Genomic DNA, 18,085 nt, shown 5'->3' with positions numbered 1-18,085 from the left:
TACAAAAAAGACTTTGTCACTTCGTTGATGGTTCGACACTTTCCAATGAACACTGAACAATTCCTTCAACTAATCAAAAACATCCAAATAAACACCAAAGCAATGATCTCCTTCAATACTACTGCATTATTCACTTCCATTAATATTAACCTAGCCAAACAAACACCCACAACCTGCTCACAGAAGACAAAAACACACCCAGAAAACACTGTCTATATCCACAGATGTGCCTGACAATACATTTCAAGTTTAACAGCAAGATCTACAAGCAGATACAAGGCAGATCCCTGGAATCATACATATCCAGCCTCATAGCTGAGGCAGTCATGCAAAAACTCAAACACACTGTCCTGCCAACCATCCAACCTAAACTTTGGGTCTACATGGACTACAACTGCTACATTCATCACCCTCAAATGATCCAAACTAGAAAAGACATATCGTCTTCTCAACAACATGTTTACTGACATCAGCAAGGAAGGTAAGGATGAACAACTCTTAAACTCAACTTCCTTGACATGGGCATATGTATGATCTCAGAAATCATAAGAATGGTGAAACTTGTGTATACCTGAAATCCATGCACATAAAATAAAATCCTCAACTTTTCCAGCAACCACCCCACAGAACATAAAAGAAGCAGTGTCCAGACCTCTTCAAGAGAGCCAGAACACACTGCAGCACCAAATCCCTAAGAAAAGCAGAGGACAAATACTTCAATATTTTTCTCTACAATGGCTACCTCAGGAATTTTATACTGCGATGTATAACACCAGCCTCAAAAAGCCACACAGAAAAGCGCAAAGGCACATCAGAAATGGCTGTCAGGCTACTGCAACCCCTAGGAATAACAACAGCTCACAAATCCAGTTTTACATTCAGACAGAAACTTACAAAGGTCAAAGAGAGAACATGGAAGGAAGACAGCACCAACATTATACAGAATCAGTTGCAACAATTGTAACCAGTTCTACATGGGGTAGACAGGATCACAGTTAAAAAACAGAACCCATGAACACCCTAGTAGGCTGTCAAATGGCATGATGCAAAGTCCCTGGTCACCAGTCACACCAAAAACAAACAATACCTGTTTGATTGGGATAAAGCCAAAGTCATCGGCCACACCAAAACCCATCAGGCACATGAGTTTTTCAAAGCCTGGCATTCTACCAATGGGTCCATCAACAAACACACTGACTTAGAACCAGCATAAGAAACAATAAGGAAATGGACCATCCCTACCACCAACTGGCAACAGCATCAACCACCTCCTCACCAGTTAAATTCCATGCCTCACAGCAACTAGTCAGAAGTCACCAGAATCAGTCTTGTGACCCAGTCAGTTTTGTGATTCAACCAGTCACAAGACAAACTGACCACCCAGGACCTATGTAAACAAACTTCACCCCAAACCCCACTGAAGATATTACCTAGTTTGGTAATGAAATATCTGACAGTCAAGCAGCAAGCTTGGAGGACAAACCTCTGCCTGTAACTTGTTTTAACAATTCATAATCATTTTTTACTTACTTATATTTCAAATTTAAATTTTGGTAATGTAAGCATGCAATGTAAGAAAAATATTCATGATAGATTTTTTATGTTTGATTTTTTTCTATAAGTAACTGAAGACTGAACAAAATTTCTGCTCTACAATGAAAGAATACAAGATATTAAAATGGAAAACAATTGATTTACCCTGTTATCCACAGTACCTGAGGTATCAGAGGAACTGCTCACTTTCTTGGATGGAACTGATTTAGCAGCACAATTTGCTGAAAAAGCTTTAGCAGAGCATTTGACCAAAACTTTCTTTTCTTCTTCAGAGCTAGACTCTAAATAAAACACACATAGCTTTTATTTATACTGGCACATTTAATTTTACCTCAAAAATGTTGCAAGGTATTGACAGCATTTTATATTTGGCTGCTTGTAACTATTAACGCTATACAACTGCCTAATAGAGAGATCATATGACAGGGTATTTACCTGAATCACTCCCTAAAGAAGTATTTCCTTTTTGGATAGAAACAGGAAGAGATTTGAGGGCAAATGCTTTTTTAATCACAGACCCTTGAGCTAGAGACAAAAATATAAAGGTTTCATTATATTCCCTGTGACAATTCCAAGATAAGAGTTCATAGATATTCTTTCAAGCTGGGATCATGCAGCAACATCTACAGGTACTACGGCATCCTAGTTGTCTTCAGCAGAGATAATTGCAAATACTTTTTATAGATTGAATAAGAACTATCTGTTCTGTTTATGCTAAGTTCATTATAACATTTAGGGACTATGTGTTGTTAATGCAAAGTACCTTTTTATGAACCTAATAATATGCAGTGTTTTACTGACTTACCCCCAAAATAAGACCTAGCCTGATTCCCTGCCCATACCTAATATAAGTCCTAGTTAAGACCTGCCGACTCCACACCACTGCCGCGAGGTCAGGTAAGTGAGGTGGCAAAGTGGGTGGAGCTGCCTCACATGCCCTGTACCCGTACACCTCAGGACCCCCATATAGCCAGGCCACCCACATCCCAACATTTTAACCAAGCAGGAGGCCAAGTGGCACACAGCCATGAAGCAACGTGAGGGGGGTTGGAACTGCCCCACATGACCCACCCCGTGCACCTCAGGACCCCTGCAGCCAGCCCATCCATGTCCCAATGGCAGCACTAGCAGTCCTGTCCAGCAGAAGCCCACGAGGCCACCAGCCCACTTCTGCTTGCTCAGGCACAACCGAGTAGGAAGCACACACAGACAGTTTGTATTGGATCCCTCTCCTTCCTTCACTCCCTCCCTCCCTCTCTCTCTCTCTCTCACACACACACACACACACATTGGATTGGATCACTGTCTCTTTTCCTTCCTCCCTCCCACCACGCAGCAATAGTTGGTCCCCGTTTTCTAACCAGCCTGCATCGCTCTAGCCGGCCTGCTTCTTCAACCTTGTATTCCTCCTTTATATGGAAGTACATTAAGCTCCGGAAAAACTAGGCCACCTGGAGCTGGGTGATGAATGCCAGCCTCCCCTTCCGCAATGGTTCTGCAAAGCCCTTGAGGCTTTGTGTGGAGGAGCAGCTCGCTTCCTGGAGGGTTGGCCTCAGCACCCGCCTCAGGTGGCAAACAGAGGAACCTTGCTCTATTTTTTCAGGGCTTTTAAAATTGTGGCCCCCCACCCCCCTGCTTTTCAGTCTCAAAATCCAGAGCACATGTTTTCCTCCTGATCAGTATGATTTTTGTAAATAAATAAATAAATGAGGAACACAATGCCGCTTGGAGAAACAGCAGAAAAGGGGATTGCCATTTCTAGAACGGAGATGTGGGATGATGCAGGCCAGTGAGAAAGTGGGGACCGGCGATCGCTGCGCAGTGGAAGGAAGAAAGAGCAATCTGATCTAACCACTGTGTGTGTGTGCCTGTGTAAGAGAGAGAGCACACATCACTGCCAGCCCTGGTAGAGTTATCTTTGAGGTTGGATCAGATCTCTCTCTCTCTCTTGGATCAGATCTCTCTCATTCCAAATTGGATTGCTCAAGTATTGTCTGAAAATGTTTCCCTGAGCCTAAAACCCTGCTAAGGCTAAAAAGCCTTTCTTCTTCTTCTTTACATATATCGTAGGGATCAGATGTCGCCCTCTCTCTAATGGAGAATAGTGCATCCTTTCCTATATTTGAAATTCCTTCTATAAATCAAGAAAAAAATGTCTTCATTAAAAAGAATGTATCTACCAGAGGACTATATTTCTTATATAAATATAGTTATTTATGAAACATACTTGATGGTCTCTTTGTGAACACTTGCTTTTTTTTCTCATTATTCTTTTCCTTCTTCTTCAAGATCTTTTTAATGAGGTGTGCTTTGCCTTTCCTTGATTCTGTGGCTAAAGGGGGTGGCACAGCAGAGTACTCTCCTGCAGTGACAGACAGCAGGGAGGAAGGAAGAGAGGAACAGCCACACACAAAAACATATATAGGATAAACCAAAATTTAGGTCTTGCAGACATTATATGTACATGATTTAACTACATTAATTGCATTAAATGTTCAAATCATTTGCCATTTTCTTCTAAACTGATTAAAGCTTCTGTACAGGAAGGGAGAGTGTCCCAGCACTTTAAGGAGGCTGTGGTCCGCCCTCTTCTTAAGAAGCCATCACTGGAACTCCACCCGGTTGGATAATTTCTGACCTGTCTCCTATCTTCCCTTTTGGGGGAAGGTTGTTGAGAAGGTGGTCGTGCAGCAGCTCCAGAGGTTTCTGGATGAAACGGATTATCTCGACCCCTACCAGTCAGGATCCAGGCTTCGATTTGGGACAGAAACAGCATTGGTCGCACTTTTGGATGATCTCTGGCGGGAGCGGGACGGTGGTAGTGCATCCATCGTTGCTCTACTTGACCTCTCGTGGCTTTTGATACCATTGACCATGGGACGGCTTCAGAGGATGGGAGTGGGAGGCCTTGTGCTGTCTTGGTTCACTTCCTTCCCCTGTGGCCGCTCTCAGTCAGTGTTGATAGGAGGGGAGAGATCCAACCCTCGCCCACTGCTTTACGGGGTTCTGCAGGGCTCAGTACTCTCTCCGCTCCTGTTCAACATTTATATGAAGTCACTGGGTGAGACCATCCATCACCATGGACTGAGATATCACCAATATGCTGATGATACTCAGCTGTGTCTCAGCCCATGGTGAGTTAAGTGATGCTGTCTCCTCCCTCTCGCAATGTCTGGAGGCTGTTAGGGGCTGGATGGGGAGCAATGTGTTAAAACTAAACCCTTGCAAGACCGAATGGGTTTGGGTTTGGGGTTCGTTGGTTCAGGGAGAATTACCACCTTTAGTCTTGGATGGGGTGGCATTACCCCAAACAGACCTTGTGTGTAACCTACGGCTTTTCCTGGACTCACAACTCCTGATTGAAGAGCAGGTGGCGGTCGTGGCCAGGAGGGCCTTTGCGCAACTGCGGGTTGTGCACCAGTTATGCCCTTTCCTGGATCAGTGGTCCCTACTCACAGTCACTCATGCCCTAGTCACTTCCTGTCTTGATTATTGCAACACACTCTACATGGGGTTGCCTTTGAAGAACATCCGGAAGCTCCAGTTGATGCAAAATGCAGTGGCCCACATGGTTTTGTGCAGATCCCTGTGTGCACGTGTCACCTCTCCTGCAGAAGCTGCATTGGCTGCTGACTTGCTGGTTATCACCTTTAAAGCCCTTCATGGCTTGGGTCCGGGTTATCTAAGGAAATATCTCTTGCCAGTCACATCCACCCAACCCATTAGAGCAAGGAGGCAGAACAAGGGTCTTCTCCATGGTGGCTCCATCTCTCTAGAACATCATTCCTCCAGAGATTAGAATGGCCCCCTCGCTAATACTCTTCTGAAAGGCACTGAAGACCTGGTTTTGCCAGCGGGCCTGGGGAACCCAGAGAGGAATGGAGCCCATCAGATGGCTAGAGTGATCTGCTGTCATGGGGGAGGGGGGTGGGAGTTGGCTTTTTATTTTTTGTTTTGTTTTTTGTTTTCCCAAATTTTGTTCTATTGTAATTTTATTTGATTCTTTTTGTTCGTTTTTATTGTTTTTATTGTTTTGATTTTTTATTTTAAATGTGGTTTTACATTGTGTAAACCACCTCGAGTCTCCATGGGTGAATAGAGAGCAATTTAAATTAAATAAATAAATGCTTTATTCATTTGATGAATGACCTCTGTACATTCCTATATTATACCCACATGCACACACACATATAGAATGTAGCAATAGAAAATAGAAAAATTATATCTACTGATGAAATTGATCACATTTATCAAATATTTATAAATATATTATTTCAGAAAATGAAAAAAATGTAGAACATAAACTTGATTTTTAAGTATTGTTAGACTGTTATGCTATTCTTTGGTCCTTCCTCTGAGTAAGCAGAAGTGAATATTAAGGAAAAACAACAAGCTAAGTACAGCAACAGATAAAGGCCCTTAGCTTTTCATTCTTTTTATCCACGTTTTCATAAAATCTGGTTTATGTATTTAAAGGGGAATATGCGTTGCCAGAAAGACAATTAACATATACTCATGTAACTTACTTTTGCAAGCCATCCCAAGATCACAAAATACCTTACCTTTTGTCCAAACCGCAGTTTCTCTCAGTACTGATCTAGATCTTCATCTAAAGTAAGAAGTCAGCTTCTTTTAATAACTCACCACGCTTGGGCTTTGAGGCTAGTTTTTCATGTTCTGAACTGTCACAAGAAGTCTCACTGTTGCTCTTCTTTACATGCTTGGTTTTAACCGGAAGTGGCTGAGCAGTGTTGTTTTTACAGTGTGGAAGTTTCTTCAGTTTACCCTTATAAACAAAACAAAATGAAAACTGAAAATGTCCGAACATCAATCTAACAAGCACCATTTTCAAGATGATCATCATTCAGCAAGACATTGCTTATATACAAATGCCAAGCCAGAGATGTGGAAAGCTGTGAAGATATCATAGCACAGGATAACATTAGGGCTCAGCAATTCCCCATTGCCTAAGAGTATTTTCAGAGTTGTTCCTCACTTGCTGCTGAAATTAACCTTTGGTTAATCCTAACCATTTCCTCTCCCTGCCTGCCTTATTTTAGAATCCATTAAGTAGATACTTCACTTTCTTGGACAGTATTCTCTATTATTAATTGTGTTCACAGATCACAATTAATTGCTGATGGAAACTCAAAGTACTGCCTAAGATATTTAGAATCAATATTGTTAGTAGTATCTTTGAGAAATGTTTGACTAGGATAATAGTTTTCATCTTCATCAGCACTGACACTAATGTTACCTAGCTTGGGTAATGAAATGTCTAGAAGAAAACAACCAAGCTCAGAGAGCACCAAAGACCACTCATTTCAACCGTGAGCTACAAATATTCTTTATTGGTTTTCTAAATCTACCATTTTTTCCACCTTCATCTGAAAATGACTCTCGAAAATTGAGGGAGAGCTAATAATATTGAAAAAGAATTATACACGTTGAAGTCACACACACAACAATCACATTCACATTTGTCAGGTTAGTTACTGACCACATTTGAGATTTCTGGAGGAAAAAAATGGTGAATTGAAGATGTTTCCATAAAAAATGGAGCCAATGACCATAGTGGAGTAGAGCCAGCAAGTAGACTGGCTCTCCGAAACTTGTCCAGACAAATGAGGACTTGAGATCATCCACAAATGCTTCAACAGTTGCACTTCACAAGGATACCACAAGATAATTTGTGAAATAAAGAAATAGTCAACATCAAACCAAACTCGGAGCCTTTGAAAAGACATTAGATTTAGGGAGGGCAGGGCTTGAGCGGCAGTAAAAAGATGGTTGTCTTGGGGCTCTGAGAAAGCCGCTGATACCCCTGCAGCTAGATGGTCCCAGTGGACCCGAACCATCCTGGTGAGACAGTAAGCGGAAGGAGTGCATCATGTCAATCCCAGGGACATCGCAAAGTCCCTGGTAGATTCAGGAAGCTCTACAGTCTGGCAATGGTGGGAAGTGGCCATTTTTCACAAGCCGCTAAGAAGCTATTCCAGCCTCGGAACAGAAGATGAAAAGAAAGAAAGAAGATGGAGTGTCGGTTTGGGTGAGAAATTTTTATTTTAAAAAATAAATGAACAAAGGAGTACGCCAAATAAAAGAATTATTAAAGAAAGATAGAAGACAGAAAAGTTAAAGATAGTAGCGAACGGCAAGGAACTGTCAAATTTATTTGGATTTTTATTCTTTGGGGGGAAAAAGGATTACTTTGTCTTGCTTCTTTGTTTAAATAACTAGACTGGATTGAATAAAAAAATAAGAAGAAATTAAACCTTTTCTGCTCTTTTTAGTTTAAATATTTGAAGTACTTTTTCTTTTTCTCTTGATTCTTTTTTTTAACTTTCACTGCTTAGAGCACAGAGATACAGTGTAACTAAGGAACAACTATAAGGAAAGCTAAGCAATACTGCCATCTGGAGGTCACAGGGAAAATCTTTTTCTTAAAAACAACAGACTGTAAAGTTCATTTTGACAACAGAGAAGTGGAGAAAAATAATAAGTCAGCACTGAAAACAGGTGTTGTCTCTAAATAGCTGGCATACAAATGGAAAGTTGAATAAGATTAAGAGAAAGAAATAACACTGTGACCTTGAACAAGATATATGCCTTTGACTCTGGCTTTCTGGACTGACTGAATGTTACATTGAGATTTTGCTTTACTTAGTGACATGGATTTATAAATTACAGCTGGTACCTTTCTTTTTTTTTTTTGTCTTTCTTTTTTTTATTCTGTTTTTGCTGGAGTACATATTGGATTCATTTTCTTCTCTCCTGTTTACTGGGCTTCTTTTATTTTTTGGTCCAGTTCCTCAATACGGATTAATCTGGATTGGTTTCTATATATTTTTTTCTCTTTCTTTTTCACTTCATTGATAGTTTGATTAGTAAGTGGACTAGCAAGTGGATATAATTGGGTATTTTTGGATTTGTTTGTGCTTTTTTCTCTTGGCATTCCCTTTTTCTCTCCTCTTTTATGAAGAAGTGTATGGATTTGTATTTTTATTTCCTTTTTTCCTCTTATTTTTTTGGGGAATTTCTCTTTTGGTCTCTCTTCTGGTTTTTTGAATTATATATTTTTACTCCAATTTTTTTTATTGGATCTGCTATTGGATTCCATCAACTCCATCGTTGTTTTTTTCTTCTTCCTTTTTTTCCTCCTTTTTTTCCTCTTTTTTATTGGATAAAATTGGATTACGGTAGAGAAGAACCTGAAGATTGTTTTTTATTTCCCTTTGGGCTTTTGCGAATGGATTACAATTTGATCTGATATGAGTAAGAAAATACCTATTGGATCATCAATTCCTACTTCCTCATCCCTGAGCCCAGCTGGTCAACAATCTATTACAACGATGTTGCGGCAGGAGAAAGAAAAAGAAAAGGAAACCTCTACGCAAGAAATTAAGTCAATGCTTCAAGTAATACAAGATCAAGGGAAGCATACAGAGGACAGAATGGAAAAGATGGAGGAAAGGATGGAGAAGATGGAAGGAGATATACAACAGGTATTAACGATATATGGAGAAAAAATACAGAAGATGGAAAAAAGAGGTGACAAAACAGATAAGAAAGTAGGAGAAATAGATAATAGATTGACAAGGGTCGAAAGTGAGAAAGGGAAAGATTCAGTATTTTGGGAGATGGAAAAGGCCGATTTTTACTTAAGATTTCAAAATGTCAAGGAAGAAAAGGGAGAAAACCTTAAAGAAATTATGACAGAAATATTAGCAGAACCCTTGGAGATGACTAAAGAAAAAGTGATGGATGGAATGGATGAAATATATCGAGTATTTACTAGATATACGATGAGAAACAAACTACTCAGAGAAGTACATGTGAGATTTACCAAGAAAACAATAAGAACAGAGATACTGCAGAAGGCAAGATATGATTTATTGAAATACAAAGGAAAAAACATTATAGCCTTGAAACAAATACCAAGAAAAGTGAGAGATTTAAGAAGAGAATATCAATTCCTGACAAAGATGTTAATCAAAAAAGAAATTAACTACAGATGGCTGATCCCGGAAGGTTTGACATTTATTTGGTGAGAACAAGGACACAGAATTGACTCGGTGGAGAGTGTAGAATTATTCTACAATGAATACTTTGGAGGAATACAAGATGAGAGAGCAAGAGAAGAGGAACTCAAAATACAAACAGAAATGGAAATGGAGAAGGAACAAAGGGAGGGGAGGAGACAGGAGGAGGGAGCAGTAGGTGGCCAAATGATAATTACAGAAGCAAATAGACATTTTTCATGGTCAAGAATAGACATGATTTGGATGTCAACAGATTTAATACCTAATATTCAAGAAGCAAATATTGATACAGATGGGCTGACCACAACCCAATAAGGATTCAATGGAAGGGACAGAAGAAAGGATCAAGATGGACTTTAAATAATTCAATTTTGAAAGAAAAATAATTTATTAAATACCTGGGAAAAGAGTTAGCTTTCTTCCTTAAAGAAAACAAAGCAGGAGAAACCTCATTACAAAATGTATGGGATACTATGAAAGCATATACCAGAGGGGTGATTATAACCTATACAAGAAGAAGGAATATTAAAAAGAGACAAATGCAACAATCCCTAGAACAAGAGTATAAAAAATTGGAGAAGGATCTACAAAGATATCCGCAGCATAAAAATACTAAAAATCAAATGGATATAATTAAACACAAAACTGAACTAACAGAAAAAGAAGTATTGGCACTAAAGATTAGAGGAGCTAAACAGAACTATTTTGAAAATGCAAATAAACCAGGGAGGTGGCTAGCATATAAATTAAAGAAAGAAAAAGAATCAAAATAATACCACAATTAATGAAAATGGCATGTTATGTTATGTAAATGAAGAGAAGAAAAAAATAATACATAATATATGAGAAACTATATGATCAAGAGGCAATATCAGAAAACAAAGTACAGCAATATTTACAAGAAGCAGAAGGGGCGTTGGTTCTTACCTGATACGCTTCTTTTCGTAGAGCTGTTGAGAGTGTCCAGGTTGGGAGGAGCTCCAGTCTCGGCTCTCACAGGCTGAGCTTGAGATTCAGGCACGCCTCTCACCATCACATGGTCCTCCGGGTGCGCCCCAGTTTTGCGAAGACGAGAAGGAAGGTCCTGTTCTCATCTTACTCAGGAAAAAAATATTAGTTTGCTCGGTCGAACAGCAGGGTTTCCCACCAGACGGCCTACGGGTGGGGCTGGACACTCTCAACAGCTCTACGAAAAGAAGCGTATCAGGTAAGAACCAACGCCCCTTTTCCATAGAGCTGTCTCGAGTGTCCAGGTTGGGACATACCAAAGCTTGGCTAGTCCTGCGGGCGGGCTCCCGTCTGGAATGGGACCTCTCCTGGAACCCTGATGACCCGCTGGAGGGCACGCCCAACAGGAGAACCCCTCGGAGGTTGGAATGCCTCAACGAGAGGGCCTGATGAAGGAGACGGGGCTGTCTAAAGGTAGCCCTGCCGGGGATGCCACAGATGCTTACTGAGACCGTGGGGCAAGGAGACTAGGTAGAGCGGCCAAAACCTTGTTAGGGACCCGGTACGAGGAGCCCGGGCAGAGGCGAGGATGGAAGTTCCCCTGAAAGACCTAGCCAGAGTGAGGGGAGGCGCCCTCAATAACCGGAGGGTCACCGTTGCGAGGGTGGCAATGGGACGCCCTAGGGTGTTATGGGATAGACCCTGTTGGGAACCCCCCTGAGAGAACTCCAGGTCAGAATGATGGAGGGGAGACGTAAGGAGTTCCCAAACTGTGACCTGTGCTAGTGGGGACCAAGTTTGGTTCCGCCCAGAGCGAGGCGGTCGGCCCTGCTCAAGAGCCAACTGACCGAGGACCGCCCCAGAGGGAACTAAGGGTAGTAGTGAGGACCAGGGCAAGGGGTCCGTGTATCTGGATTATGAGGCTGTGGGCCGGGGGCCCAGAGAAGGAACCCCAGCTAACATGGGGTGGGGATAAATGTGTTGCCGGCCAGATGCCCTGGGGCAAGGTGAGGAGGACAAGGGTGCTCCAGACTATGAACCTGCGTCCGGGAGCCGTATGGTCTACCGGGAGTCTTGGTATGGAGAGGTAAGGCAGATATGAGGATTAGGCTTCCCCAACAGTTTGGGCAAGGCTGAAGAGAAAGAGATTTTGCAGGAGTTAAGTGTCAGAGTGGAGCCAGACTAGGCGAGAAGCCTGAAGAGGATTGGCTTTCTTGCTCTCCTTCTCCTCGTCTTTATACTTGTTTCTTTCTTTCTTTCTTTCTTTTTTTTTTTTTTTTTTTTTTTTGGGGGGGCAGCCACCTGGGGTGACTGCATTATCGGGACGACGGAACGAACCTCTCCCGGATCCCCGGGAGGGCTTCCTGGACGAGGTGCCTCCGGACCTGTCTGGTTCCGATCGGTCGGGAGGCCTGTAGGGAGATGATTGGTAGTACCTGGGGAAGGAGGAAGAGCGGGAAGAACCTTGGCGAGAAGAGGGAGAGGAACCTCTGAAATCAGACCTCCTAGCAAGAGAAGGGAGATATTTGCGCTTGTTGCGGGTCTCGGCCAGGAATGGGTCGAGAACCGGTCCAAATAGCTTCCCCCAGAGATGGGGGCTGATGCTAGCTTAGCCTTGTTTTTACGTCCGCCTGCCAGTGGCGGAGCCAGAGAAGGCGACGGGCAGTGACCTGGGACGAGATGGCCCTGGTGGAGAATTTTGCAGCCTGGAAGGTGGCGTCTGCAGAGAACTCGGCTGCGGCCAGGATCTTGGCAATATCCTGGTGCGCTCTGAGATTAGCTGCGGGACGTGCTGCTTGAGCTGCTGGAGCCACTTGATGGAGGTTCTGGTGAAAAAGACGCGGCCGTGGAGGCCCTGACCGCCCAGGCATCAGAGAGATGAGCGCGGCGCAGGGCCAGTTCAGCCGCTTGTCCTCGGGCTGGAGAGCTTCGAGGGACTCGCTGGGAGTTGAGCGGGAGGCCAGACCTACTACGGGCTCGCCCACAGGGGGATCGAGCAAGGTAGAGAACTGCGGTTCAAGATTGAAAAACCGCTTGTCCTGGGCGTTGGGAGGGGAGGAGGCCCCGAGGAGGCTAGCTGCCTTGAGACCATGTCAGAGAATATGGGTGGGACAGGAATCACTTCGGTTTCCACCACAGGCTGGGAGAAAATGGAGTCGGGAGGAACCCCGATGCCGCTGGGTTGGGTGGGGGGAGGGTTCAGGCCCGAGGTATTCCTGGCCTTGAACAGGAGGGACCTAAATAGATGTGGTTTAAACAGCCCCAGAAACGCGGGCTGGCCTGGAGAGAGGCCCTCGTCCTCCGACATGTCCCCTTCTGGGGGCTTGCTCCCAAGAGGAGTTCACTGTCTACGACAGACCCCACCCGAGATCCTCCTCGTCCCCAAAGAGGGTAGGGTCCCCGAGTTCCTGGGCTTCCATCTCCTCCATCTCCAAGGGCAGGGTCAAGTCCCCGTGGAGAGCTACCTGACCATGCGAAGTTGCTGATCCTCGAGCCTCGGGGGCCTCAGGCCTAGGGGCCAGACCGGTCAGCTGCTGAAACTGTTGTGCTATCCCGTGCCGGATGGCCAGCTCCATCGCTCGTTTGAGATTTTCGGGATTTCCACCGTGGGGGTGGGTGAGGCTCCTCCGGGCGCAGACCTGCAGCAGCGGGGGAAGGTGGCCTCAGGGGCCTGTCCAGGCTGCGATGAAGAGGCAGAAGCAGGGGGAGAGAGAGGATGGGTGGAGGTAGAGGGAGTGGGATTGGAAGGGTCCAGAGGCACAGAGCTTGACTCCTTAGAGCGTCTGTCAATCTCCTTTTCAAGGGCCCTGTGTCGCCTAAGGGCATCCCTTTGAGAGGCTTTGGATGTTTCCTGTGCTTGTTTGCGCAGGTGGTGAGACTTAGCCTTGGCCTTCAGGGAAGTGCCACGAGATGCATTGTCGTCTGCCATCTGGAGAGGAGAAAGGAGGAAAAGTTCTTGATTAACGTGAGGTGATTAACAAGGCTGGACACAGCCTAAGCAGGGGCCGGAAACCCAGTACTGCTTCGCACCCCCTAGGTCAAGGGCAACAGAGGTGCTTTGCACGTTGTTGAGAAGTAGGGCCTAGCCCAGAAGCCAATTGCCAAAGATGGACGCAAAAACCGCTCTGCCGGGCGGACCGGGAAGGGGATGGCGGAGCTGCTACCTCCCTTGCTGGGGAGAGACTGTGTAGCCAGTAGACTCCTATATCTAGAGGAGTACCAAGGCAGGATTGCAAGGTACCAGCAGGGATTTGGACATTCCAAGGATCTGCCCAGGAATCAAACACAATGCGGCCTGCAGGTAGGCCTCGAGCAGTGGCAGGCGTCCCTGGGGCTACCAACCAAAAATTTTAAAGTAAAGTGCCATCATGGGTCCTCGGACAGTTGCACGTTTGGATGCGGCCTACGTAGAGGCCGGGGATCCTAGAGCACGTTTCGCACCCCCCTTTTGATCAAAAAAATTTTTTTGTATTTAAAATAGGAGGCTGTTGCACAGCAGGGCCTAGCCCAGAAGCCAATTAGCCAAAAGTTGAACGCCAGGCAGCTACCCCTGCCGGACGGACCGGGAAGGGGATGGCAGAGCTGCTAACTTGCCTGCTGGGGGAAGGGCTACAGAGCCAACTAACCCTGGTTAGCCTGATAGAAACTAAGCACAAACAGGCAAGGATATAGGCAGTCCGGAGTCTGCCTATAAAACATTAAGAAAAACCCTGTTATAGGCCTCTGAAAAATGGCGCCCGGCCATGCGGCCACACACAAGATGGCGGCGACTCCTGCCACTCCCAAGATGGCTGACACCACAGGGAGCCCAAAATGGAGGGCGCAATGACGAGGCAATCCCCAGCGGCGGCTATCACCCAGGAGAAGTTAAAAAGGCCCGGAGGCCACAAAGAAGTACCTGGGAGAGGCAGGGAAGCATCTCCCTGGGTTAGAGGGCGTTCGTGGGGGGGAAACGGCCAAAGAACAAAACCAGGCAGGAAAGAAACGATGCAGCTTCGCACGGAGCGAAAAGGCAGCAATCGGAGGGGGGGGGCAGCGCTCGAAGCTCTGGATTCTCCCTTAAAAGGATAGTGAAACAATTCCCCTTAGAAGAAAAAGGCTCCCTAGGGAGCTCAAACCTCAGTTTCCTGCGCTGTCTGAGAGTCCAAGTTGATCAAAAAAAAAAAAAAAGAAAACACGAGGTGCTAGAACGACCAGGAGCAAAAGGAAAACCAGCCTGACTGCCACGAGGCTGAGCAAAAAACTGGGGCGCGCCCGGAGGACCATGTGATGGTGAGAGGCGTGCCTGAATCTCAAGCTCAGCCTGTGAGAGCCGAGACTGGAGCTCCTCCCAACCTGGACACTCGAGACAGCTCTATGGAAAATTACCGAAAATACCTGATGAAGTAAAGACCATGTTAGATGAGAAAATAACGATGGAACTGACAGAAGCAATAAACAGACAAAATATTGGAAAAGCCCCCAGTCCGGATGGGCTACCAGCTGAGTTTTATAAGACAATTCAGGAAATAATTTCAACTACAATGTTTTTGATAAAAAATAAAGTACCCAATTCATGGACAGAGGCATATGTTACACTTATAACAAAAGAAGATACTGACCCTCAACAAATAAAAAATTATACACCAAAGACACTAGATTTGCATGCTTCCTTTTCTAATAATTTTCAGTTCTTCATTTGAAAAGTTGGATAGCACTGAGGGAGTTTCCCTCAACCCTTAGGGAAATAAAATTTTAACTAAAACTCTAAGAACAAACACATTTTTTGAATAAACCGCAAAAAATGATTAAAACTTTGATTGTGAAAATTACAATAGGACAAAGCATCCAGATAAATTTGATATAAGATTTTGGAAGTAATTATAAAGAGCTACAAATTATAAAATCTACAACCTGGTGGTGGTCAAGTGGGCCGGAAAGTGGTCAGCCTTAGATCCCAGGGCTACCCTGAAGCCAGCAAGGGGCTGCCCCTGCCCCACCCCCTGGGCACACGCACCGGAGGCAGCAAGTACACAAGGCCTGGTGTCCCAGGGGAGCATCTTGTCCCATAGGCTGATTGCGTTCTGAGCACTTCCCTTTCATCCAGGATGCCAGGGCTTGCTGCCTCCTGTGCACATGCCCAGGGGGTGGGATTGAGGCAGCAGGGTGGTCCCTCGCTGGCTCCAGGGCAGCCGCATAGATCAGATCTAAGGCTGACTGTGTTCCAGCGAGGATGGCTGCCACAAATTGTAGATCAGCGTTGTATCTGCCACCAGCACCTCCATGCCCCATTCGCTGGCCTGGCCTCGCAGCTTGTGAGGCTTCCCTTTTGTTGAGGTTCTCTACGTGGCTTGAGAGGGTTGGCAAGGCTTCTCTGGTGGACAAGGGTTTGGCACTGGTCTTGGTCTCACCTTATTCCGCTGGAGACAATGGATTCACTCAGCCCTGCCCGGGCCACCACCCAACACAAGAAACATTAAGCTGGCCATGCCCACCCCAGCCACACTCACCCAATCGGCTGCAACCACCCAGCCACATCCACCCACAGTCAACCACAACCTGGATGCAGCCTTAATGAAATCGAGACATAAAAAGTATGGTTGGCTGAGATAAGCACCCCCTAGTGTTTACGAGTAAGTCCCAAATTAAGAATGCAGTTGTTTGCCCTTATGGACTGCTCCAGAGGTCTGCAACATTCACTTTATTTACCCCTCTCCACTCCCCACAATTCCCTCCCCCTCCCATCCTGCCATGCTAGACTCACTTAGTAAAGAGCTGTCCTCTCTGCCGTGGTTTCTTTGCCTATGAGGGAGACAAGAGTTGATGGAAGCTCCTGGGTGCCATAATATCGCGTGAGTTCAGGCATGTATCCTATTTTGCAGAGACTGGGTGCCTGAACTCTCATGACATCACAAACCTCATAAACTTTCATTTTAGGCATCAAAAGTGTTTTTGTTGCCTTTGTCCTGTTCCTCCCTCCACCAAATCCTTTCTGCCACCACCAGAACACTTTTCACCCAGAAAAGTGAAAAGGCATCCACTCTATTTTTAAGCATCCCTTTTGCAAGGAAATGAAGTTTCCAGCCTACATCAGTTCTACGTTTGGGTTAAAAATGTTGGGGCACTTATGGGATTCTTAGAAATGGAGCAGAGGTCAACCTTGATGTGAGCCTGGCAGGAGCCATCTTGGAGGCTTCAGGGTTGCCACACAACAGTGTGAGGGGAGAAATAGTTAGATGGGATTTTGTAGCCAAAACAATAAAGTTTTCCTGTAGGAGCCAAGGACATTCTCACAGGTGGCTGGCCAGAGGAGCTGGTAACCCAGCAACCAGCCAGCACCTGGATTGGGCAGCGTGACCGGGGACTTACTTTATTTACTTTTAATTAGGTGAAGTATGGACTGATCACAAAAATCTGGAGGCATTTAGGACTCCAAGAAAACTTTTCCCCAAGCAGGTCTGGTGGGCACAATACTTCAATCGCTTCAATTTTATGATGAACTACATCCCTGGGGGGAAGTACCTACTAGCCAACGCATTGTCACAAAAGCCCCAATACAACAGCAAATGGGAGGAGGTGGTTCACACCATGCTCCCAACCAGCCTCTCAGGCCACCACCTGAAGACAAGGGCAGTGGCAGAGGATGGGAGACAGTGAAGCACTAACACAAAAGTTAAAAAATGAACTGCCTAGCAACCCATAGTATAAAGATAACCCAGGTTTGCTAACCCTCAGAGATGGGCTAGCATGGAAAGGATTCAAACTATAGGTCCACAACACCCCCAAGTACTCCAAAGGAGCCATGACCCCATGGAGGCGGGACACTTCGACTATCTAAAAACCTTGGCAAGAAGGCAATTTTGTTGGCCAGAAATGAAGAAAGACATTGAAGATTATGTAAAAAGCTGTGCCACCTGCACAGGTATGAAAAGGAGATCAGGGAGGCCCCCAGGGCTGCTATAACAGGTGCCGGATCCCTCCCGCCCATGGAAGGAAATTGCTATGGACTTCATCATAGAACTCCCTGAAAGTGGGGGTAACATGGTCATTTGGACCATGATTGACTTGTTCTCCAAACAAGCCCACTTTATAGATTGCTCAGGTCTCCCATCTGCACGCAAGCTAGCCAAACTATTTGTTAAACACATTTATAAGCTAACATAGGGTTCCCCGCAGAATTATTTCTGACAGGGAAGTCCAATTCACAGCAAAGTTCTGGAGGGAGATCATAAAGTCCATCGGGTCCTTGGAAAGGCTCAGTTTGGATTCCATCCGAGCACTAACGGGGCCGTGGAAAGTGTAGATGTGATGCTGGAACAATACTTAAAGTGCTGTGTAAACTATCAACAAACCAATTGAGCAGAACTAACTGCCTTTTGTCAAGGTTCTGACCTAGACTTCACAAAACCACAAAACAGTTGACAACCACTTTTTATTTGGCTAATGTGAATTCCTATCATTCACATCCAGCAAAGTTCCGGCAAACAGTCTTTCAAGGGTGAATTGCAACCACATACCTTATCAGGCTCGGAGAGTTGTCAGGCTGATAGCTTCTAAGTGCA

At 44.9% G+C, this 18,085-nt stretch overlaps 1 protein-coding gene across 2 annotated transcripts in view; it reads right to left on the bottom strand.

Moving 5' to 3' along the window:
- NOLC1 (nucleolar and coiled-body phosphoprotein 1) overlaps nt 1-18,085 on the bottom strand; it is a 60,464-nt gene that overhangs the window by 12,278 nt on the left and 30,101 nt on the right. For both annotated transcript variants that reach the window (XM_087933869.1, XM_026711032.2), the window contains exons 7-10: nt 6,199-6,340; nt 3,782-3,916; nt 1,990-2,079; nt 1,716-1,835 (exon numbers count right to left, since the gene is read on the bottom strand). In XM_087933869.1, the coding sequence (XP_087789995.1) occupies nt 1,716-1,835; nt 1,990-2,079; nt 3,782-3,916; nt 6,199-6,340 (487 nt within the window). The remainder of the gene's footprint in view (nt 1-1,715; nt 1,836-1,989; nt 2,080-3,781; nt 3,917-6,198; nt 6,341-18,085) is intronic.

The sequence above is a fragment of the Pseudonaja textilis genome, chromosome 4 (assembly GCF_049901715.1).
Source record: "Pseudonaja textilis isolate UNSWEBS1 chromosome 4, rPseTex1.2, whole genome shotgun sequence".
NCBI lineage: Eukaryota > Metazoa > Chordata > Lepidosauria > Squamata > Elapidae > Pseudonaja > Pseudonaja textilis.
This window is presented reverse-complemented; position numbering and strand designations above follow the sequence as displayed.